Source organism: Scardinius erythrophthalmus, assembly GCF_964197995.2.
Source record: "Scardinius erythrophthalmus genome assembly, chromosome: 24".
Taxonomy (NCBI): Eukaryota; Metazoa; Chordata; class Actinopteri; order Cypriniformes; family Leuciscidae; genus Scardinius; species Scardinius erythrophthalmus.
The window spans coordinates 21,965,654-21,992,436 of record NC_138244.1 but is presented as its reverse complement, the minus strand read 5'-3'; the positions used below and the strand labels follow the sequence as shown (position 1 = coordinate 21,992,436).

The window sequence follows — 26,783 nt, the reverse complement described above, 5'->3', positions numbered from 1 at the left end:
ACTAAATTCACATACTACTCATTATCATCACAAAAATCAGCGTTAGCCTTAAAGTTTACCTCACCTCTGCTTATGAATAATCGTCTGACTGAGTGCAAGTCGAGGATTCCACTGGTAAAAGTGAAGGAGGACGAACACAGCGAGGAAACAAGGCCAAGGCGTATTTTAACTCTTACTACTTACGTACTGAAAAATGGTCTAGCGACAGCACTGCTTTGCTTTCTAGTGTTGTTGGCAGCGCAAGGATACCAGAAAGCCAGTGTTTACAATCAACGATTCACTCACATACTTATGAAGCTCTGCCGCCTAGTCATATTAATAAAAATGACAATTTAGACAATTTTACAGCTCAAATAACACATATATTGTAAGGAAGAGTTAATATTAGAACTTTAGCAAAAACTAAGCTTGACATTTCTTCTTTTCAAACCTTCAAAATGTCTTTCCCTGTATTCCCATGCAGTACAGGATGTAAAACCTTCACCGAAACGATATTTTTAGACAATTCATAAGTTGAATTAGTTTATAGGTGTAACATCTGAGTGTCTTTTTAATAAAAAAACAAAACAAGACCTAACTACTGTCCTATTTCAGACTGTCATTTCACTAGTTTATATCGCCATCTAGTGGTGGCATCAAAGACGGCTAAATCAAACAGTTTTTATTTTTTAGCATTTTTAAAATTACTTGAATAAATATATATTCATATGAATTTGTTTTATTTTAAGACCACGCTCCATAAAACCACATTACAATGTGAATTTTTTTTTATTATTAAAATTTGCATTTTTATTTAAAGTTTATTTAAAATATTACATTTTACAAAAAGAAACATATTATTATTTATATTACAAAACCTATGTTAAAACATTTAAATTAAATATACTTTCAGTACCCACTTTACATAATCCAATAACATATAAAGCAAACATTCAAAGTCAGTCTTAAAAGTCAACTTTTATTGTGTTTCACTGTTGAAAATTACAGTAACAATGCCAAACAGTTCCTACAGTATATCACACCTTTGCTGCAAACATGAGGTCTATAGTGTGATAAAAATATATATTTGATACATTGCACAACACATCTAGTGACATTTTCCCTTTAAATTGTATTCATTTTTTGCAATCATGTATTTATACAGTCAAGAATAATTATTTTTCAATACATCCATAAGCACACTTTCAAATTTTTTTGATGAGGAGCCGATAAATAAATAGCACACGTTTCTGTCATTGAGAAACAACATATACCGTACTTGTGAATGATATCTCAGTTTCTTCTCACTTGGCTTTGTTAGTGCACACAAGTGCACAATGAAAAAAAAAAAAAACGTTTTGTGAACATACAGCGAGCTTCATTATGTGGAGTGTGGTTTGAGTGTTATGAGTCCTATAAATAAGTTATTTTTGAGCATGTGCAAATACAAAAACACAAGTGACAGAAAAATATGTATTGTTGCCCTATATTATTGAAATATTTGGCACGCCTTCCCTGTATATCTTCCCTGTAACCTGTCACAGTGTTCCTTCAGAAACAATTCAACTCACAACAAAGTGAATAAATTAGTTGCAAACCTGAGAAATTCATCTGAAAAAAAAAAAAGTTCAATGTTTGAACACAAGAGCAAAAGTGAAAATCTGAATGTACAGCAGCACAGAAAGGCAACAGCTCTCTGCTGGATCTTCAAGCACATTCACATTCATTCCAGAGATTAAGGCAACTGTGTATGAATACATCCCAGAACAAGCAAAAGTATCTCATACAATCTGTGATATAACTCCCCAACCACAATGTATTTCTTGTCATTTACACTCGAAAACAATGCAATTTAACCAAATGCCCAGATAGCATGCTCCATCCTATTTAAATTAACATTCTTTGAATTATAATTTAAATTAAAACCAACAATTTCTCTGTACATGCCTAATGAGGATCAGCCCTCTGTTTCAAATATTTTAAAACGATTTCCCTTTTTCAGAGATGAGACAACAAGACGAGATAGATCACTTGTCTTTAGCTTTGTTGTCAAGCTGGAAAAGCTCCAGGATGTCAAGCATCGCCTGTTTAATGTGATTTCCAAAGCGGTGAGAATCCTAAAAATAACAAGGAAAAGTGAAAGAGATTAATATATTATAGCGATTAACCACATCTAACATAAAAGTTGGTGTTTATATAATATATAGGTGTATGTACACTATGTGTGTGTGTATATATATATATATATATAATATAAACACAAACTTTTACATATTATATGAAACAAACTTTTATGTTAGATGTGATTAATCGATTTGACAGCACTAATTATATTACAAATTATTAATGATTATATATATGATATTATATACTGATTTATTATATTTGAGATAGAATAAAGTAAACTCACAGTCTCTGGGCTAGAGTGTTTGCTGGATATGTGGAAGTTGATGAAGTCTTCTCCAAGAATAATATATGATACACCATAACCATCATCAGCAACCTAAACAAAACACATATTGGTCACATACTGGTAAAAGAAAATAAATGAAAATTATGTAATACACACTTTTTTCTTTATAAACCCTGAAAACATGTTAAGTTCCGTAAAATATATGTACCGTTCAAAAGGTTGAAAGTTTTCTTAAAAAATAAATTCATAGTTTTATTCACCAAGGATGCATTACATTGATCAAAAGTAACAGAAAAGACATTTTCACAAAGAAAATGAAGCAGCACAACTTTTTTTTAAGATTGATAATAATGAGAAATGTTTCTTGAGCAGCAAATCATCATATTAGAATGATTTCTGAAGGATCATGTGACACTGAAGACTGGAGTAATGATGCTGAAAATTCAGCTTTGATCACAGGAATGAATACCATTTTAATAGATATTCAAATAGAAAACAGTTCTTTTGAATTACAGTAATATTTCAGAATATTAGTGTTTTTACTGTATCTCGGATCAAATAAATGCAGCCTTGGTGAGCAGAAGAGAAATAAATGACGTATTAAAACGAAAAACAGATATGTTAATTTGTAACATTTCTCAATATTACTGTTTTTACTGTACTTTTGATCAAATGAATGCAGCCTTGATGAGCAATCATACCAAAATCATACCAACCCCAAAGTTTTAAACAGTGATACCAACAGTTGCATCATTTCCAGGTAGGACACAGTGTTAGAAACAAGATGTTGAACTTAGACGCATTCCTGGGTCAACATATTTAGCTTATTCTGGATCCTGGAACATTCCCATCCGAAATTTTAGTCCTAACCATATCCTTACCCCTAAATCTAACTCTACCTATAACGTATCCCTAAAATCAGAGGGAAACGACAGCTGAATAACACTGATGTAGAAGCACCTAACCCTGGTTTTAAGCCTAAACTTGACAAACCGTAACCTTGTCCCTCAGATCTGATTGGTTGATTGGAATGTTGTTCCAGGATGAACAAATATGTTGATCCAGGAACATGTTCCACTTGGTGAAATCAGGTTCTGCTTGAACTTACCGGTCCAAATCCACCTCCGCTGGTGACATATTCGGGATGTCTCTTTAAATCAAACAGCTCGACCTGTTGGAGAGGAGTCTGACTGGTGGACAACCTCCAGGGCTCGGACAACACCTGGAACAAACCCAACCCGTCACAAACTACACAGCTTCCAAAGGGCTCCTATATCAAAACTGAAACATTTTTAGGTTAAAAAATCTAGGAATTAGTAGGGGTGGAACGGTACACAAAAATAGAACGAAAAGTGTAGTATGACCGCTCCTTTAGTTTGAAGTGCTTAATATAAAGTACATACCATGTTTAAGGGCGTTTTCACACCTGAAAGTCCACACCAAGGTCCGAACCAAAGTACATGTTTTGATAAATTTTATACATTTGGTAAGTTTTGGTTTCACATTGTAATTATGCGAGCGCACTAAAGAACTACATGACATACTTGCGTCCTGTCATTATCATCTATGTGGGCTGCTTCTTGACACTGATTGGTTTGTAAACGGACGTGCGTCTGACATCAGCGTGTTGTCAGTTCGGCAGATTTTGATTCGGATCAAACTGAAAAGTCAGAAAATCCGAACCAAACAAGGTAGGTGTGAAAGGGCCTTGGACGGTGCACTTATCCAACAGAAGCTCACTCTGTAAACTTTGTTATTTTTATTATTTTATTTTAGATTTTAACGATATTGTCGATATTAAAACGAAAATGAAAATGCTTGGTAAGAATACGTGTACCGTTGCACCCCTTTGAAATGGCACTTTATTTTGTGACAGGTCTCAAACCTCTTTGAGGAAAGCTGAATCTTCACCGAGGTACTTGGACACTAAGTAGAGGCAGAAAAGATGGCGGTCGATGCCGTTTCCTGTCATGGCCAGTCTGTACAAATCCTGGTGCTTTTCCGCTGCCGTTTTCAGCAGCTTCAACTTCTCTTCTCTCTGAGAAAATAAAAAGACAATGTTGGAATTAGCAAACACACTTGCACTGAAACTAGCTAGCCATTTAAATCAACCCCACCGTTGTTTTTTCATTCATCATGGCTCGGACGAAATCGCAGGTCTGGGTGGTGCAGGAGCGCACGGTCTCAGTGCGGCCCTCTCTGAACAGACGCGTCATGGACGCTTCGTACGTCAGGCAGAACTTGCCTTTATCCTGCAGGAGGAAAACATATTATACAGAAATCTGATGAGGAATCCACAAAGATCTAAAGAATCTCATGGTGTGTTCACAATTGTAGTTCTCTTGGATCTTTTGGTCCGGACCAAAAACGTAAATGATAAAATTTGTCCGGAGAACTCGTGAAGAGCTTATAAAAAGGAGACAAAACAACGGTAGAAATTCCTCGGTCACACACACAAACGAAGATCTGCTGCGAGGAGACGCACTTCCGACGCCTGTACCAAAGTGTGATGGACAACACTACTCCTATGATGAGAAAAAACAGATATGCTTGAACATTCAGTCCTTTTTAGGGTGGCATCACGTCCTATTTTTGGTTCGTTTACATGTTTTTGGTCTAAGTTGCTTTCATATTTCAAAACAGTTAGTTTGAAAGTGGACCGAGATCCCATGAAAAGGTGGGTCTCGGTCCGCTTGTTTGGTGCGCACCAGGGTTCGGATGCAATCGCAGCAGAGTTCATTTTAATTAGGGATGCACCGATATGAAAATTTTGCCCAATACCGATAACCAATAATTCTTTATATTTGAAAGCCGATTACAAATATGTTGGCCGATATATAAATCCAAATTTTTATATAATTTTTGAGAGCCTGATTACAAAAGCAATAATTTTATGTAGCTTAACTTAACTGTTTCACTTATCTGTATTTTCCTTTTTTCAAGTGATTCCAATCATATTTTAAGCAATTCAAAATCATCTTGGCGAACAGTGCCAACAGTTCAAGGGCCCTATCTTGCACCCAGCGCAATTGACTTTGTACACCGACGCATGTATCATTCCTATTTTGCACCCGCGCAAAGCGCGTTTTTCCCTCCACAGAAGCACGTCGCTAAACTAGGGAATGAACTTGCGCTCCCTGGGCGGTTCAGCGCAAAAAAGGAGGCGTGTTCCGGCGCAAACGTTCCTTCATGCTATTTTGCAGGTTTAGAAAACAATTGCGCCACTAACCAGGAAAAAATAGTTTAAAGTCAGTGGCGCGTTGCGCATGTTATTCATATGCTATTTTAAGGGCGCATGCTTGGCCATAATCAATGTAGCGTGTGCACAACGCGCATACACTTTGATTCTCTCATCTACACAGAAGCAGCAGTTTTCATTTTTGCAAATCATACATTATTACGATAGATAGATAGATAGATAGACAGATAGATAGACAGATAGATAGATAGATAGATAGATAGATAGATAGATAGATAGATAGATAGATAGATAGATAGATAGATAGATAGATAGATAGATAGATAGATAGACAATTTATTATAAAAGCATACATCTAGCTTACACATTTACCCAAATTATCATACGCCTGTTTAACCGAAGTTAATTTCGGTGGGTTTCTCCATCCCCAACGTCCCTGACCAGAGCGTTGCTCTTCTTGGCTGTGGACCGCTCCTGGCGCGCGCCTAGCAAATCCGCCGTTATAATAGGAATCCTCTTTAGAACAAGCGCGTCTGCTCTTAAAGGGAATGTGAGATGACGCTCTGATTGGTTTATTTCACGTTACGCCCAAACCACACCTATGAATAATGAAGCTACTTCAGACCAACCCATTTTAGATTTGCGCCGGGCGCAAGAGTCATTTATCCCGCCGGGAAAATAGCAACAGCGCCAAGACCCGCCCACAAAGTTACTTGCGCTTTGCGCTTTGACACTTGCGTTTCAGATCGTTAAAATAGGGCCCATAAAGTAAATAATCCATTATTAATCAGCCTTAATATATCGGCCAAATTTTCTTGTCGGGCCGATAACGATAACATTAAAAATGAACATATATCGGCTGATACCGATATGGATGCCGATATATCGTGCATCCCTAGTTTTAATCGAACCCAACCTGGGGTGCGTTTCCAGTACAAAAACATAATTCACTGCTTCACTACCACAGTATGACGCATTGTTGATGAAATCAACTAGCTCCAATTGGTCGTTCAACCACGTTGGTTTATGACGTCACGCACATGGTGGAGTAATAAATTCTTTTAATGAATCTGTTTGAGATCGAATCAATGCTAGATGTTTTGCTGTAAATTACAGACATGGCATCTGAGGACTATTTCTAATTTTTCTCAGTTACTTTGCTTTATTTCCAGATTCAATCATAGGCTCGTTCTTACGTACTAGAGCACGTTCGCACATGCGCACTCTTCAAAAACGACTTCAAAAAAGACATAAATTACATTTTTACGTATTCTAAATAAAAGATATAGATTGTACTGAATGTCAGCTTGCTTATCTTGCTCAAGATAAGGATTTGAGTCCACATGTCGTGCAAACATGAAACTATGCTTCTAACCACAGGTGGAGAGCTGTCGTTCCAACCACACAACTCTGCAATACTGTTTGCGAATGTTTGCTGGAACGATGGTTTTGGGAAACACCGACTCTGGGGACGTTGGGGAACTTACGAACATAGTTGGCTAACGATGCTTTTGGGAAACGCACCCCTGCCAAGTGTGAACACACCCTCGGATAATCTCACGTACTCTGAAGTGTGCCAGCTGGAGGGCGATCTGAATAAAGCCGTCAGGGCTTGTCTTGCATTTCTTGATCATGCCTTTGCCAAAGTCGCTGAAGGGGAATATGTGCATGTCCACGTCGTCCGCCAGAGCTTGGGCCACTTTCAGAGAGCTGTCGATCACTGTCTGGCACTGTGAAGGAAAGAGGTATTTCTATATTAAACTATGAAGAGCAAGTGGAGCATGTCTAAAGTGTACAATAAACATCTTAACTAACCTCCTCTGGGATGTCCCACTGCAGTCTCTGGGGTCCCGGGAGGTTGGGGTGGGGGTTTCCTTTGCAGTGTCCATCCTCACTATAGCCCAGTCGCACTGGATCCGATGACAAGACGTGCTACCACACACATACACGCAAAATATTTATAAACATTACATTACATGCACTAATGTTCAAAAGTTTGGGTTCAGTAAGATTTTTTGGGGAAAGAAATTCTTTTATTCAGCAGGGATGCATTAAATGGATCAAAAGCAACAGTAAACACATTTATAAGGTTACAAAAGATTTCTATTTCAAATAAATATTGTTCTTGAGAAATGTCTATTCATCAAAGAACCCTGAAAAAAGATCTATCAAATCTAACACTTCATATATCTTAATATTTCAATGAATTGGTTTCTTCACCTCCCACAAATGGCCAACGACGGGCGCATCGGCCCAGGAGTGTTCTGCATTCAATCCCATAGTGCCGTTCTTGAACACAATAAGGTTGAAAGACTTATCGAACCATCTGGAGAGAAAAAAACACACACACAATGAAGTGAAATACACACTATTATATTTCTTCTGCTAGTCTCTTCTGCTGACTAAGCCTGCATTTGTTTGATAAAAAATATAGTGAAACAGTAATATTGTGAAATATTATTATAATATACAATAAACTTAATATTTCCTTAATATATGTTAAAATGTCATTTATTCCTGTGATCAAAGCTGAATTTTTCAGCATTTTTGTGGAAATCGTGATTTTTTTAAGGTATATTTGAGAAATAGAAAGTTCAAAAGAAAAGCATTTATTAAAAAATACAAATCTTTTGTAACATTATAAATGTGTTTAATCTCACTTGATTAGTTAAATCCTTTAAAAGCTTTTGAACAGTGTACATTCAATTAAAAAATTAAATGATTTCCTGAAAGAAATATATTATGTTTCGAAATAAGTGATTTTATAATCTAATTTAATTATAATCAAGAGAGCTCTTAGTCACCTGTCATAACACTTTCCATGGAGCAGAGATTTGCCGTATCTGTCCAGCGACTGGACCGGATTGTCCGGCTCAAAAAGCTGTTCGCTGTCATCCAGAGTAACAAAGAAAGCGGCCTTCTCCACAGCATCCAGAGACTGCTTGTTCTTCCCGCGACTGAAGAACTGTGTGCGGGCTTTGGCCCAGGGAACTCTGGGTAATGGGGAACAAAAGCATAGATATAATCACTTGGCTCATTGCATTTTCTTTAATTAGCTTTGATCACATTTCACTGAACAGAAAGTGAGGAAATACAGTTTCCTGAATGAAAGCTGAGATTTGTAGGTTTAGCAGCTGCAGAATGAAGCCATATTATGCCCTTTTACAAAGTCTTGATTTTGTTTTTGGGTTTCAAAAAGCTCATTCAAAAAGGTTTGAATGTTGAATGTTCACAAAACAAATTATTTTTCATATATATGACATTGTTGCAGTGTCCTACTCGACCCAGTCCAGAACTAGGGTCTTCGGCGCGCTAACAAGGACTCTAAAGACCGCAACCGTTAATGTCAGTTGCTAGCGCACCTTTTGAGGCCAGGGGAGTGAGGCTTACACGCACAACTCTTACTGGCCTAAGTCCGTTACAGCATCACCTCTCTTCCTCGTCTGTCAGTAATGCTCTGTTTACAGTAGTTCCTGTCTCTATGAAGCCTATTCTTCCGTAAAGCCAAGTCAAGTCACCTTCATTTATATGGCACTTTTAACAATATAGTGTAACGACTGAGACAAATCAGACACAAGTATTTGTTAGAGTTTAACAAATAATATTTAAAACTCACCCTGGGATCTGAGGTCCCATCCCCCCAATAAGGGCAAGAAGGTCTTAGTTACCATGACCACGATCAGATAAGTTGGTTTTATTGCTGTTATAAATATGGTCACGTGGTCGAGACAGAGACAATGGGGAAGACAGAAACAGACTTTAAAACGGACTTTGCTGCATTCATTTATCGATGAACTGATCTATAAATGAGCATGCATCCCAGAACATTTTGTAAATGATTTACTGTCTTGTGTAATGTCTTTTTATACTTTATTTTGCTGATGCTGTGCATTTTACAATAGAATCAATGGTCACCTATACCATGTTTGGTCTCTATAAATTGGTACTTTGAAGATCGAAATGATCGTGTATATGATATGTTGATAGCTGCGCAACATATTAGTATTACAAGAATCTTTCTTAGTTTCTTCATCAGAAACCAATCCAGCTGCACATGCAAATGAGCACGCTTAAAACAAAGAGTCATAAATCAGCCACAGAGGAATTTGCTCTGCGTGTCCTCTCCGGCCCAGAGCCGGCAAGCCACGATCTGCACTCCAGCCATGAGAACAGAGTCGAACTAACCATGCAAGTTTATCATATCTTCTTCATCCAGCGGAGAAGAAAGCGATTGCAACTTCAACAACTTCAATTTTCAACCACTTCAAGAATTGTGTCCACTGCACAGACCATGCAAGTATCACTTTAATGAGGTGCTCTGAAAATGATAAGCTGATGGTTCTTTTCATAGTTAAATGGATCTTTTCCATAGTTCCATTTCCTGCTTCCAGTTCCATGACACTCACCATTTTACCTATGCATGTATGTATGTATGTTTGTTTAGTTTAGTTATGTTTGTGATTTAGTTAATAAAACTCGTACACAATATGCATTAGGTTCTGTTTCTCTGCTTGCAACAAAGTCTATTTTACGATCTTGATCTTGTTACATGCTCTAAGCGCTGTACATGCTAAGAAATAATTATTTTTCGGTGGCCATGAAAGATACGCTTTTCTTAGAATAAATGAATAATCAAAAGAATTTGTTGTACGAACTGATTCATTGATTGTAATATTAATTTAACGTCACATTTTATGTGATTTTTTTTTGCCGTTCACACTTGCTAAATCTGAAGGGATTTCAATTGGATATGCACAAAAATCAGATTTGGACTGACAGAGTGAAAGCTCCAATATGTAACAATTTTGTAATAAAATTTCCGAAAATAACTTGCACAATGTGATATATTTCCTCCAGTTGTTTTTATTTTATTTTTATTTAACCTTTATTTATCCAGGTAAACTGTTTGAGAACCACTTCTCATTTACAAACATGACCTGGAAAGTTGTGTACTTACAATATCTCAAAAGTCTCCAAAGATTTTTTATTTTAGAGAAATTCCGATTTTAAATAACTGTCCGTCCCGGAAAAGAAATGTCGCCTCTCAGTGACGCAATGTCCGCATTATCCTTTTTTTCCGGTGTGGACCATGTGATATTCCACTACACCGGAACATCACATGGTCAAATGTGGAAGTGGTGGTTATAGCGTTATAGCCATAGACTGTATGGTTATAGCTGTTATGGATCACGATTACTCTTTGGCGAGTATTGAAGTGCCAACAAAACGAAAGCGTCCATATTCGGATACACGCAGACTGTGTGACAAACGGAGGACTAAAACCCGGATAAATATCGGCCAGGCGTTTTCGAGATGGAGAGAGCTGCGCGACAATCTTGGACTTGACAGAGACTCTGCTCTCGCGAGTGTATTGATAGACAGGTAAGCAAATACATTTTTTTTTTATTGTACAAGTAACGTAATAGTTACAGTAAAGATGATTTTAATAGACATGAATTAATGACAAATAGCTGTAAGTTGTAACGGGATAATATAGCATAACATTTCCCGTTCCTTGCAGTTAATTAATTATGATGACATAAAATAATACGATCAGACATACAGGTAATACAAAAACGAATAAAGTACCTCATCCGTGATCACGATTCATTAATTCCATTTAGATACATCGCTAGATGGTGAAAACGCATTAAAAACGACATCTCCCATCGTCACCTCCTTCATAGCGTCATCAAGCTTAGCCTTTGTTATTGTTGGAAACTGCGCGCTCTTGTGGTCAAAATTTTTTACATATTGGAGCTTTAAAGGTGGTATCAGCGATTTCAGGCCCAAACATAAATGATCACATTCATCTAATATTTCGCTAGCTGCACGCCCCATAAGCATGCTGTCAAAAAAACGCGTCTCTCTAGGTAGCCTAGGCTCTGAGATCTGCACACAAAAACAGTTGGTATCAACATCACTCAAAACCAAAATAAATAGTGTTCCAACCAATCATCGACAGGGGCGGGTGTTGTGAGGTTTCGCGCTCGTGCACGGCTGCCTATGACGGCTGCACGCGAAAACCTCACAACACCCGCCCCTGTCGATGATTGGTTGGAACACTATTTGTTTGGGTTTTGAGTGTTTGGCTAAAACGGGTGAAAACAACTGTTTTTGTGTGCAGATCTCAGAGCCTAGGCTACCTAGAGAGACGCGTTTTTTTGACAGCATGCTTATGGGGCGTGCAGCTAGCGAAATATTAGATGAATGTGATCATTTATGTTTGGGCCTGAAATCGCTGATACCACCTTTAACACACTACTAAGCAACTCAACCAGGCCCAGCCCCATATGTGTTCGTTCCCAGAAGAAAACTCAAGACTACAATCAAGGAGTTCCAGGGAGTTCAGAAACTGTGACACTGATATAGAGAATAACTCCCTTTGGAGTGACTATGTAACTTTGCACACCATTTTAATGCTCCAACAGCAACATTACACATTAAAGAAAGTTGAAAGTGTAAAAAAGCATAATAGGTCCTCTTTAATACAATCTCATTGACCATTTAAAATCTCTCTTGTTTTATATTTTTTCCAGGCTGCCAAAAGTTAAAATATTCTAAAAATAAAATAAAATAATAATAAATAAATAAAAACGCCACCTGTCGCCCGCTGTCAAAGCGGCCAGCATCTCCTCTCCTGGCTGAGGCTCGGACTTGTCCATCAAGATCCTTTCAATCTGCTGCTCAATTTCTCGAGGCAACAGCAACCGTCCGTCGTAAAACATCCACACCTTGTAAAAGCGGCCCTTGTGGAATACGGCGATGTGTTTGCTCTCATTCACATGCTGAAGGACGTCTGATGAAGAACATGGACGTGAAGGATGGAGGTGTATAAATGTGCATGAAATCAAAGTAACATCATTCTGTGGCTCATTCAACAATTATTTGTGCAATTGAAGTTGTGTCATATTTAGACTGGGTTAAATGATTAATGGTGGTGGTCAGAAAACAATGGTGGAAAAAAGGCAAAGTACAGAGGAAAGGCCAAACGCTTGTTTTCTACACTGAACACATAATACATTAAGACACGTATTACATGACTACTAACCAAATATATAAATATGAAATATTAATTTGAGTGAAAAAAGATTTATGTAAGAAATCGGCTGCATGTGACAACAGTCAATTATACAGTTTAGCGGCCATTATGCAAAAATATTTGGATTTGAATCAATGGAATAGAGCTGTGTAATAAAAATTATATTTTATTATATTATACAAAATATATAAGATTATAATTTTAAATTATATATTTTTATGAAGTACAAGTTTGATTATACTTGATTATACTATATATTAGTATATATTAGTTTAGTATAGTAGTATAGTATATATATTAGTTTAGTAATAATTTATTATTAGATTTTAATAGTAATAATTAGCGACTATATTTCATAGATTTCACTCACATTATACTTTATTATATTAAATTATCATTATATTAATTTTCTAAAATGCCATAAGTCAAAGTCATTAGTTGATACGAATTAGAACTAATTCAACATTTAAAACTACTCACACTCTTGTTTCCCATTTGATTATTATATCACATTAATTTTCTAAATAATACTGTAGATCATAAGTGATCTGATGATAAATGATACTGTGATAATATAAAGTATATTAGTTACTAATCTAAAATCAATTCAGCACTTAAAACCACTCACACGCTTGTGTCCCTCTTGAGTTTATGTTATAAATTAGTGGCAATAAAAATAACAGATATCTTTCACTGGAACCACTGCATGATGGGTGTAAAACATGCTATTTCCTTTTCCTTATTCATCCTGGTTAAGATTACAGGTTAATCATTAAATCACACAATAGATTATCAAGTTATGAAACAGTTAAGCGCATGTTAAGCACACAAAACAAATTCCTTGCCATCTGCTTCTTAACATCCGCTATATACAGTGTTTAAAGCAAACCCAAATCACAGTGTTGTGAACCAAACCGACTAGCGCATGCATTTAGGCCCACAGCAGTCACTCACTAGCATCTAAAAGCGGATTAATGGTCAAATAAAGGCGCGTGAAGCAGGCTCGAGGGAAGCTCTACCTGCTTCTACACCTGGAGTTCGACTGGTGTTGAACATACGCTCGTACTGGGACGAGCACATGGGGATAGTGTTTAAAACCATGAGCTGTGAAGCAGAAGGGAAGGTCAAACACTAACAGAGGAACAAGGAAGAAACCCAAAATACCACTATGGAAACCTGGAGGGGGAAAACAGAGTAATGGAAAACTGGAAACAAAAAGAAAAAAGTGGGAGGAGTGAAGTGAAGGATCATCAGGAGGAATGAATTCAACATGGTGACTTCGCCTCCAGATAACAGCACAGTACTGGCTACAGTCAAATAATAAGCAAATGATATCGTCTAATAACAATTTCAAAACAGTGTTGACCAATATATTGTTCAGGCTGATAACATATATGATATATGCTATTTTAAGATTATTTGTTAGTGGTCACATGATATGTGTTTTCCAATGGTCTCTAGGCCAATTATTACAGTGACTGATTGACAATATATATATATATATATATATATATATATATATATATATATATATATATATATATATATATATATATATATATATATATATATATATATATATATATATATATATATATATATATAAGAAGTTTAAAGATTGCAAAATGAAAAATTTTGCATAGTAGTGCCCTCCTCCACTAAAATTTGCACCCAAAGACAGCTGTAAAAATAAATCTCCATTGTTTATCCTTTTAATCTTTCATTCAAAAACTTGGTCAGATTCTATGGTCAATGAAACAAAAAAAATTGCTTTTTGGCTGCAAACCATTGGCTTTGGTCTCAACTGATTAATCATTAAATTATATATCATATAAATTGTCCATCATTGTCCACCCTGCTAGAAATCAGCCAATAAAAAGCCAGCATCAGTGGACCACTGCAAGTGAATACGCAGCACTATTGTAGTGTCTACTGTGCTGTTGTCCTGAGGCTGAGTCTGCATGTTTCTGGAGCTGAGGAAGGAGCGCGGGTGAGCTGTGGGTCGTGTCGGACGAGCCCCTCCTCTTACCTGTCTCAAGCCCGGGAATGCGGGACGAGTTAAACATCCGCTCCCACTGTGCCGAGCACAGCGGCACGCGATTCTCCAGCAAGAATATCTGTGCATGTGGTGTGTGAGTACACATAGCAAACACAGCAACGTCCGGGTGCGAGGAACAAAACACAAGATCGTTTATGAGGGGGGCTCTTTCACAGTCATGCAGAAAGAGTAGAGAGAGAGAGAAAGAGAGACAGAGAGAGAGAGAGAGAGAGAGAGAGAGAGAGAGAGAGAGAGAGAGAGAGAGAGAGAGAGAGAGAGAGAGAGAGAGAGAGAGAGAGAGAGAGAGAGAGAGAGAGAGAGAGAGAGGCATGGTATGACATGACAAACAGCCTTTTTCAACATGGTTCTACTGATTTGGTCATTATACAGTATAAATAAAAACAAAACAAAATCAACAGACACCAACATGCACTAAAACAAATTTGACGAAGTAGGAGAGACAAAAACATTATTAAACAATATATAGCAACGACTGCAAATGTGATATTGATTTTACTCAACAGTTCAATAAATAGGAAGTTAACATTGTATTATATTTTAGACACAATATTGCCTGCTTTGGTTAAATTTGGCCAAAGAAAATATTACTTATAAAGCCAGAGCAGAACTGTTTTTCCGGTGTTTCGTTTCTGTATTTTTTTAATCTGTGTTTTAAGCGAATCAGTCGGGTGAACCAATGATTCAATGGTCCATTCATAAAGAGAGTCATTTACTTCTTCATTCCTCATTGAACCAGCCGTTTGAATGAATCAATTTAATCAATGGCTGAATGTTTTACTCATTTAGACATTTACTGCCACCTACTGGCAGTATTAGTTATTTATTTAGAGTATCATTTCATTTGTTTTTTGTTTTTTTCATATTGATAAAAAACCCATGATTCTGTCACCATTTACTAACCCTCATGGCCGTTGAAGCCTAAACGTTTGTGTAATAAAATCTACGTCGAATCAAATAAAAAATTTTTTTTTCTAAAGCTACTTTTTGTAATGTCTTATTGATGCTTTTCTCATTTAACACAATAATGGCTTTAAATGATCTTTTGGGGGTAATTTCTCAGCCAAATTTGATGTGTGATTAATATGTGATTGATTAGATTAATACATTTTACAATATTACTGTTTTACTGTATTTTTACAAAATAAACGCAGCCTTGGTGAGCATCAGAGACTTCTTTCAAAAAACATAAAAAAAACGTACAAACCCCAAACTTTTGAATGGTAGTGTGTATGTATACTTAGTAATTTATCATACTGCATGTAGAATAATTAATTCACTGCACTATCAAATTTAATGATTTAATATATATATAATACAAAACGTAATTATCATGTAAAACTATATCATGAAATATTTACGGGTTTCACAATATACGGTGACTAATGCCAAGATTTTGGCCAACTCTACTGCATGCTATAGAGCAACATTAGCTTTTACTAAATGTATCTACAAATAAAAGCAATAAACTAACCAACTAGCCCAAGCCTCAACATTTCCTTCTGTGAAGTCAAAGACCTCGTGATCATTAAAGCTCAATTTACAGAAGTTAATGTTTCATCTGAAGTTCTGAGTAGTGCTTTACCGCAACTGACCCATACATTACCCTGACCTATGAAAAACATTAACAATCCAAGAGAACATACTATACTTAAGGGAATAGATCACCCAAAAGAGGCACTTTTAAAAAGACCAACTTTTAAACCTGGCCCATTATGACTGATCAGTAAAACTGGAATAATGTGAATAAGATTTGAGAGTTTTTTTGGCCTGTTTCACACAGAAAGCAATCGTATGACTTCAAAAAGCTTGATAAATAAGTCATGAGTCATATTGACTAGTTTCATGGTGTTTTTTTTTTTTTGTTATTTATGGACAATGAGTTGTATGGAAAACAGCGGCTTGGACATTCAACAAAATATCTGTGTGTTCCACAGAATAAAGAAAATCATGCAGGTGACAAGATAGCAAAATGCGTTACTTTTAGGGCAAACTATTTCTTTAAATCTAAGCTCTATTATGTAGGCACACCAAGGAAGAAAAAGAATCGCAGAGTCCACACCACAAATATAACAATAACGGCACAGAGTATACTATATTGTTGGAATTACTTTCAAAACAAATTTTTCTACTGATGAACGATATAAATAATGATAGCCAATCCTCTGATGGTCTTCGTTTAGCAGTCACACTGGGGGCCTTCCCGGTCATAAATGACCGGACACCTAAAAATGAAACTTCCTCCATCCCAGTAAAAACCAATGCAATTTATTTTTGTTCTATAATATTTATTCTTTTTAATTTAGAATTTTGAGACAATTTGATTGAACTTATTAATATTTATGCAATATTTATAGTCCATTTTTTGCCATTGAAAAAAATGTTTGTTTGTTTTTTGGGGTTTTTTTGAAAAAAAAAAAATTCTATGCAGTATTTTCTGGTAAAATAGAGACTAGGCTTTCAGAAAAAAAATAAAATAATTTTTTTTTTATCAATTTACTAATCATAAAATTAAATAAATCATGTTATTGCATGGGTTTACCACTAGATGCCTGTATAGCTCTAAATGGAGATGTTTGTGAATTCTAGTTGTTTTTGGACCAAATTACTTACTTTTAAGATGTGGATTGAATGTATTTTTTTAGAAATTCTCAAATAATACTTTTTGCCAAGGTTTATAACATTTTATTAATTATTATTTTAATAATTTTAATAATTATTATATTAATTATATATACATATATTAATTATAATTATTAATTATGTTATGTTTTTCACTCTTGATGTTTTAGAGCTTCACCCCTTCATTGCTGAGCATTTTTTTTCTGCATCGTGGCTGATTTGTAGAGAATTTTTGTGTTTTTGTCAATTTCCCATTCATTTCCTATGGGGGTAATTTTGACCGAAGACCAAAATCATAACTAATTTTTTTACGACCACTTAGCATGCTCGGATCATGAACTCATTTTTTTTGTGTGTTCACATACCTAATGCCAGAAAAGTCACCAAGTTTCGTAATATTCCGATGAAGCTGTGATTTTTAAATATTCAAAACAGATTTTTGTAATCTGAATTTATTGGTGTGTATGTGTATAAAAGTGTGTTTGTGTGTGTGTGTGTGTGTGGGTGGGTGTGAATTTTTTGCACTCTTGATATTGTAGAGTGTCACCCCTTTACTGCGGTGTACTTTTTTTTATAATCGTGGCTGATTTGTAGATTGTACAGACAAAACTTCAGAGAATTTTTGTGTTTTTGTAAATTTCCCATTCATTTCCTATGGGTCGGTCATTTTTGACCGAAGACCACGAGTGTGACTATTTTTTTTACGACCACTTAGCATGCTCGGATCATGACCTCAATTTTTTTTTGTATTCACATACCTAATCCCAGAAAAGTCACCAAGTTTCATAGCCTTCCGATGAAGCTGTGATTTTTAAAATTTCAAAACAGAAAATTATTCGGTCAGAAATGACCGAGGACCATCAGAGGGTTAAAGAGCTTGAGCATTTAAAGCGGCAGATGACATAACTGCAGCACATGCTTATTATAAACAGAACAATGTTGTGCATTGGTGTGGACATTATTGTTATAGTCATCTTTATATCTATCGTTCTTGGTGTGAACGGGGTTTTAAAGTGGATATTCTTCAAGCAGACACTTAAAAGTGTGTGGTTTCCTTCATCAGTGGTAAAACTAAGCCATTATCCTTAAATAGAACGATGGTAAAAAAAAATATGTATTGATTTAATGTAAAATAGACAAATATGCTTGTGTTAAAGACTCTTTTGTGGACTCACTGGTTTAATCTGCGCTCTGTCCAGTTTTCTTCTGTACATCATGAGTGCGTGGATGGAATTACCAGCACGTGCAGCTTGGATGGAAGTCGGGATCACATAGAGGAAGTCCTGATAAAGACAGAGAAAGTGACATTCACTCTACTGAGATGTTGCCATTGAACAGTGTTATGAATTACAGATATGAATGTATTACAGGAACAATCTCCCTTGAGCAACCTTGAGTTAAATTAGTTGCAATCAAGTTTCCAGTCACCATCTCTAAGCCTTAATCGCTACACTACACAAATTGGTGCCGTGACCCGGATGTCAGATTTTAAAACAGTTTGTGCTACAAGCTTTCATGTTAATGGTTTATTTTTGAGTTTCATCATCTTCATTATGTTTTTGACAACTTGACTATTTATTTATTTATAACAAAAAAATAACTATTTCATAACAGCCTTACCATTGCATAGTAGTTGCTGTTGACCATGATTGGTCCTCGACCTCTGAGATAAATATACTCTTCCCACCAGTCGCTGACCTGAGAGGATGACAGTAGAACCAAATCTCAAATAAAGGTACATTAAGGTTCATAATTTAAGAAGCTTCATGCTATTTTGAAAGAATGATGTACTTGAAATACACTGATGAGCCAGAACATTATGACCAGTCACAGCAGGTGAAGCGAATATCATTGATCATCTCCTAACAAGGCCACATATTAAGGTCTGGGTAGATTAGATGGTAAGCAAACAATCAGTTATTATAATCAACGTGTTGGATGCAGGAGAAATGGGCAGGAATAAAGATCTGAGCGACTTTGACAAGGGCCAAATTATGGCAAGGCGACTGGTTCAGAGTATCTCTGAAACGGCAAGGCTTGTGTGTTGCTCCTGGTCAGCAGTGGTGAGAATTTACCAACAGTGGTCCGAGGAGGCAACAAAGGCTATACCGTCTGGTCCGAGCCAACAGAAGGTCTACAGTCACACAAAACTGTAATGATGGTTATGGGAGGAATGTGTCAGAACATTAGATGTCTAGATCTCTAGAACTCAATACAATTGAGCATCTGTGAGATGTGCTGGACCAACAAGTTTAATCCAAGGAGGCTAAACCTCGCAACCTACAGGACTTGAAGGATCTGCTGCTAACCTCTTAGAGCCAGAAACCACAGGACACCTTCAGGGGTCTCGTAGAGTCCATGCCTTGGCGGGTCGGTGCTGTTTTGGCAGCACGCAGAGGACCAACGGCATATTAGACAGGCGGCCATATTGTTTTGGCTCATCAGTTTAGGTTCCAAGGCATTTTTATAAACAGATATAATAAGACTGCAATTTTTTTTAAATGTTCCCCAAATCTCTTTTAAATGTCCCCTAAATCCCTCAAGAAAAGAGTACCTTTGAATAATAGGCGCAGTGTGAACTTACGTAATTGGATGTCCACCAGGATTTGAGCTTTAAGTACCACTGCAGTTTGGGGCCCAAGTTCTTCTCAAAGTCCTTTGCCAACCCCTCCATACGTTTGTACTGTTCATCGTCCATCAGAGGACGAGCTGAATCAAGATACTGAAAAAAATATATATATAGGTGTGAAGAAGTGAGGGTACTTTTTTAAAAAAGTGGTTGAATTTTCAAATGGTTGTCACATTTGATCTATTAATGAATAAGATCATTTTAGGACACAATGAAAATGCTTGACTTACTCTTCTGATGGTCTCTTTTACAAGAGGCACTGGCAACCGCGGCAGTGAACTCTGGAAGCTGTAGAGCATTGGCTTTTGCCCAGAAAATAACTTCACCAATACCTGAGGTGATAATATTGGGTCATGAGTCAGACATGAGACAAACATGAATACTTTCCAATGATAAAACCAGACATATTCCAGTGATATCAGAAGAGCAATGACACAATGACTTGGAGAACACTTCTAAAGAAATATGCCATTACTGGAACAGTGCTGAAATTATGTTATAAAACAAATTCATTAAGACTTTGGACTCTAGCTGAATATACTGTACATAGGAAAATATTTACAAAGCTGGGTTGAAGTGTTAAAACGAACAGTTCATATGGACAGAGTCATATGGACTACAAAAATGGCTATTTCTTTTAGGTAAATTATTCTTTTAAGTGAAATTCTCCATCAGGGCCACACTCACCAGCCAAATCTTTGTTTTCAGGGATAAAGATCCATGGCGATTGAACATCCAGCCATGCCAGGACAGCAAGCACTTAAGGATGTTCCTCATAACGAAAGTCACAGTAATCCACAATCCTGTCCCAACCAGCACACCACCAACAATACGCTGCCCTTCTTCTGTTACATACTTACTGCAGGCAAACACAGCCATTAGGTGAGAAATAATCAGCAATGCTCTGTAGTGCTATGATAAAAATTACCATAGTTTCCACCAAAATACTGTAGTTGCTGAAAAATGCTGTAGTAGTTTGGTTTTGCTTCCAGTACACTACTGTAAAATCATAATAAATACTGGATGTCATTTACAGTTGATTTATTTGATTAAATTAATACTTTAATATGAATTTCAGAGACATGGGATTGTTTGTTTTGTGACTGCTCATAAATTAAGCGGGCAGACTGTGTGTGATATAGTAATAAAACTGTTCAGGGAGTTACAAAACATTGTAAACTGTTTTGAAGATAATAGATTAAAAAAAAAAAAAAACTACAAATAGAAACCTTTGATGCTTGAACTTTCTGCTCTCCTGCTCTCAAGTTCATTAGTGCATTTTACTTCACATCACAAGCATGGACCTTTCATGCTTTACAAAATGTTACCATTGTAACCAAAACAAAACAATAAAACACAACAAAAAAGTACTACAAAACAAGCAATCAAATGTTTGCATATGACTGTGAATGTCTGACAGATAATTATTCAACCCCCATTGCAAATCAGGTTTATTGGCAAAATTTAACAAAACAAAAAATAATTGAAATAGCTCAACACAACAAATGTTTCATGTGGTTTCCCCCAAATTCAACTGAAAATTCAACTTTTAATGACTTCTGCAGTCTCAAAATTATACACCCCCCGAATTGAATCCCTCACAACAGCACAAATCTGCAGAACAGACGTCGTCTCAAGCACACCTGATGCAACTAATCAAGGGTTTCATTAGCTGCACCAGGTGTGCTAGAGCTAGAACACATGAAAAATCTGAACTAGCTCTGTTTGTTGAGTGTCACGATGAGGAATGGGCTAAGATTCTCATAAACGCTGCCAGAAGCTGGTGTCTGGTTATACATCTCATTTGCAGCAGGTCATAACAGCAAAAGGATGTTCTACTAAGTACTAAAGATGCTTGCTATGAAGGGGTTGAATCATTTTGAGACAGCAGAAGTCATTAAAAATGTATAATTTTCAGTTGAATTTGGGGAAACCACTTAAAGCATTTGTTGTGTTGAGCTATTTCAATTACTTTTGTTCGATTTGTTCATTGTAAATAGGGTTGGGAACCGAAAATTGGTTCTTATCCAGAACCGTTATTGTTTTTAAAAAATACCGGAACCGTGCAAAATTCCTACGTTTCGGTTCCGAAAACGGTTCTGGTGCGATGTGTGGGCAAAGTGCATGTAGCTTAAATCCTTTAATAGCGACGTCTCACCTCATGGATATTAAAATAGTAATGAATGCACTGGCCCTCGCACTACTCATATACGTTTTGCGTCAGATATCAACGCAGAGAGAGAGAGATATTATGTTTACATAATAAAATATTATGTTTCACCTGTCTGGATCTTACATGTGTGTCAAGCATAATCTACCCATTCTGAGAGGATATTCTCCACTGCTGGAGATACAATAAGCTATAGGAGAGGTCCCAAATTATCCTAGAGAATGCAGAAATGTTTATTTTCCTTCACAAACCTAATTTGCAATGAGGTTGAATAATTTTGATTACAACTGTATACTTTCTTCTCCCAATAACAGATTTCAAATACATTGTTAATAACTACAGAATAACAGATGACAGTTTATCAGTGGGTTACCTGATTGGTAGGTGTGTCGATAGTTTAGTGAATATCCCAAGGGAGGGGTCTATTTTGGCATATTTGGTGGTGGACACATAACCCACCAGAACAACCAGGAGCCCTGAAGGACTTCCTGGATAGACCCCAGTCATGACACCATTCTACAGAAACACAGAATAAAGTAATATTACAAACGTAATAATATAATATAATATAATATAATATAATATAATATAATATAATATAATATAATATAATATAATATAATATAATATAATATAATATAATATAATATAATATATAGGTCAAAACACAATACTAGTCTCAGCTTACATGGACAATTATCATATCATATACAGTAGGCCTATATCACAGTTCTAAGTACTACTTTAAAAAAACACAAACTATCCTCAAAAAATCAATTAAACTTTGAGACATTCCGAGTGCTGATTAGATAACATTATTCATGTACATTAACTACTTAATCAATTCCAAAAGAAAGTCAGCTGTGAGGTCACCTTGAACCTGATGAACCTCTTCTTCCAGGAGTGAAGGCCTGACAGGTAGACCTGGCGCAAGGCCTCGTGGCACAGATGCAGGTCGATGCCATCAGGAGTGACGGTGAACTGGAAGGCCACCGCCTGATGCGCTTCTGCCATGCTGACTGCACACTGTCACTGCCTCGCTGAGTCAAAGAGCCTTTAGACAAGAGACATGAATAAAGTTAGCTAAATGACTCACAATTTAGATGAATGTACTGAAACTTTATAAATCATTATTATTAATGTGAAAAAAACAAGATGCTCCATAGAACAATGATGGTATCAGATGGTAATATCAAAGACTTTAGATATACAAAGATGGTGCACTCATATTACTATGAATGGTAGAACCTACAACGCACAATATGGCGGAATAAGCCCCGCCTCCTACATAAAAGAGCCAATCGCTGATTGGTAAAGTCATTGTGCCAGTTTTTAATGGTGATTTAGAAACAAAATTTGTTGACAGTTGTTGTCATACTTCATTGGTGATTTCAAAAATGAAATTTAATAGTAAGCTTGGTGAACAGCTTTCTAGAACTTGATGTTTCCCCATTCAAAGAGATAAGAGCTTGCATTCAAAGATGGCCGCCGAGTAAAATGACTACCCTCAAATGGACTTCGGTAATACATGTAAAAATTGCTTCTATAGTGCATTTTTTTTTAAATCTAATACAAACATTGTATTACAAATTATATCAGAGTTTTTCACAAATTGAGTAGAATTGAAAAATTATTTTTTTTTTACAGAAGAGACATGAACAAACATTGTAACATTATGCAGCATAAAACCACCTAATGTGAATTTCATAATATGTTTCTGTAATAAAACATTAGTTGTAATCTAATCACATTTGTATTACTGTTCAGTGTGACCTCAATCATTTAACTGCAAGACATAGAGCAGATTACACAATGTGCTTTGTTCATGACCTCTGCAACTCTTTCACAAGTGTTTGTATTGTAAACATCACTCTGATGTAAATAAAGATGCAGGGATGTTTGAAAGGTCAAAATGACGTCTGATTTTTTGGAGAAATCATCATAAAATGAAAGTTTAATGGGGTTATGAATTGAGAAATACAATTTTCCTTAATCTTTTGGGTAAGAGGTCTTTGTACCATTAATACATCCTGCAAGTTTCATAGCTTAAAATGTCCTCCTCATTATAAACAAAATATTTATTTAATCAAGCTCCGAAAACAGCTCGTTTTGATATTGGGTGACGTGAAGTCACATGGGCAAATATGCAAATCACAAGACATTGATAAACAGTTACATCATCACACCATAGGCCCCACCCACTGCCATTCAGTCACTAAAAGGGATAGTTCACCCAAAATTGATCTCATAATTGACTAACCCTCAAGCCATCATGTGTGTATATGACTATTCTTTCTGCTAAACACAATCGGAGTTATATAAAAAAAAATATCCTGGCTCTTCCCAGCTTTATAATTGGAGTGAATAGAGTTTTTGAAGCCCAAAAAAGCACATCCATCCATCATAAAAGTAATCCATGCGTCGGGTCTGAGGTCACAGTTCCAATACACTGATTATTTAATCTAAATTCCCAATTAAATTGTCGTGATGAATGGAGGCACAGAAATTCTGATAAGATAGACTTCACTTGGAGTACAATTCACTTCTTGAAGATATACAATGTAAGAATAATGTTAAAAGTATGATGAGGATATGTTACAATAATGCTAAAATATAACATTGTAGCTTATATGAAACAAATTGGTAAAGAAATATGAAACTAGAAAATTTGCAATCTCAAGAATGAAAATGAATGACATTTTAATTATACCCAATTAATTAATATAATTCTAAAGTAATTCAACATATGGCTATAAAGAGAGATGCTAAAACATATTTAAAGCCTTAAATCTATTCTTTGAATAATTTGTATTCTTTTAAGCTCTTTGTACTTATTAACAGACATTTATAGAATTTCTTGCTGCTTTCTCAATTCAATTCAAATATGCTATTTGTTTATCATAAATATTTGATTTGATGTAATTGATATGTTATTGACCTTGTATGTTCATTGTATTGCCCTTGTATGTTCAACAATAACATTGACTAAACCAATTATGTGAATTTGGGACGGGTCTATCTGTTTGTCCAATCAATGGCAGACAGGACTGTTTGAATATTGAATAAAGCAAATATGAAATATCAAAAGGCATGAATCAAAAGTTCCATGACATATAATGCACAGTAGCCTAACTAACAAACTGTTCAGCAATGCTGTTTAAGTGTGTAGTGTTATGTACATATTAATATAATCGTAATAATAAATCAATATTATAAATTATATATTACAGTGTTAAAGCACAAATACACAGACTTCCTTGTTCAATCACCACAAGTCTATACGTTATCAAAGGGACATAAATGCAATAGTATTTTCATAAGGTCACTTGTTTATAACAGTGATACTATCATCATATAACGCGAATCTAATAAAGAATACCATGAAGGTCATATTTTGTCAAGAGGGAGCTATGTTATGTATTAGCAAGTCATACCTCAGTCCCCCAGCAGCGGTGATGATCACGTGATGCACTAGTGCAGATGGAAACTAGGGGAAAGGTCACGCGCGCGGGACCGCCATTATGGGTCACAGACACAGTGATTTAATAAGTTTGCATTATATATTCTGCCTCAACGGGTACCCACTTACTTTATAGTACAACAGAAAGAGGATCTATCGGCTATTTAAATAGTTGTATATCTATTTGCATAGTTCCTGCTCTATGATCGAACTATTCAATTAAAGGGGCACTTCACTAAAATATGAAAATGCAACTAATCTTATTTCAAACCCATATGACTGTGTATCTTCCGTGGGACACAAAATTAGATACTAGGCAGTGTTTATGGACTTTCCTTCCCTTCCATAGCATCTATTTTGCTTACAATGAGAGTAAATGGTGACTGCTGTCATGTATCTCCTTTTGTGTTCCCAGGTTTGGATCAACATGCTATATGAGGGTGAGTAAATAATCATAGTATTTTAAATTTTGAATGAACTGTTCCTTATTTATAGCAGTGTTATGGGCTATGTGTTATTAATATATCTAGCCTACATTAAAATGTAAACATTTGCATAAATTAGGCTGCGTGCAAAGATTTCACACACTTCACATTAGTAAACTTGTCCCAAATCGAAACTATGAAGCAAGAGGAGCTATCGGCATCATGTTGACAAGTCCCGCTGGTTACATTGCAATCAACAATAACAACAAAATAAAACGAATTCCAACGCAACTCGCTTTGGCGCGATGCCCTCACACACCCGGCAATCCACTGACCTCGTCGTGCAACACACACACACCAGGTGCTCTTGGGTGTCAGAATGTCAACAACAAACATGCATAAACAAACAAAAACTAATCGCACAGCATATATGACACCCATTTATGCTTTATTCGAAGAAGAACGGTGTTGTTGTCCTACTGTTTCTCAGTAGCACGCCAGTGTCATCATGCCGTAGAGGACAGGAATACACCAGGCTGTGCGCGGGTGCACTTTCACCCACTTACTCCACATTCAGTCTCATGCTGAGGCTTGAATAGGCAATATAGAGTTGATGTATTCTGGATTCTTACCTCTACGTCCTTTCCTGAAATATGGACGATGTGGGTTACTGTTTCACTGTAGGAGACGCGCCGGTTTGCCGCCGCCTGCTTTTAGTGTAAGATATGAATGAATGTAACAAGGGTAATTTAGCAAACCCGCCCCCCCCCCCCCCCCCACGTGACGTC

At 36.2% G+C, this 26,783-nt stretch overlaps 1 protein-coding gene across 2 annotated transcripts; it reads right to left on the bottom strand.

The window, feature by feature from the left end:
* Nucleotides 1–944: 944 nt before the first annotated feature.
* Nucleotides 945–26,765, bottom strand: cpt1ab (carnitine palmitoyltransferase 1Ab (liver)). Of its 2 annotated transcripts, none has more exons than XM_081356701.1 (19): nt 26,628–26,765; nt 22,984–23,164; nt 22,484–22,626; nt 20,628–20,799; nt 20,171–20,272; nt 19,896–20,033; nt 18,932–19,009; nt 18,487–18,594; nt 14,663–14,750; nt 12,195–12,390; nt 8,396–8,584; nt 7,812–7,917; nt 7,407–7,523; nt 7,157–7,321; nt 4,510–4,644; nt 4,278–4,430; nt 3,501–3,614; nt 2,390–2,482; nt 945–2,096 (listed from the first exon to the last, which is right to left on the bottom strand). In XM_081356701.1, the coding sequence occupies exons 2-19, from the start codon at nt 23,122–23,124 to the stop codon at nt 2,007–2,009; spliced, it is 2,328 nt and encodes a 775-aa protein (XP_081212827.1). In that variant the 5' UTR covers nt 23,125–23,164; nt 26,628–26,765; the 3' UTR covers nt 945–2,006. The 2 variants fall into 2 exon arrangements, with proteins under 2 accessions (XP_081212827.1, XP_081212828.1); XM_081356702.1 differs by lacking the exon at nt 14,663–14,750 and adding an exon at nt 13,653–13,737.
* Nucleotides 26,766–26,783: the final 18 nt, after the last annotated feature.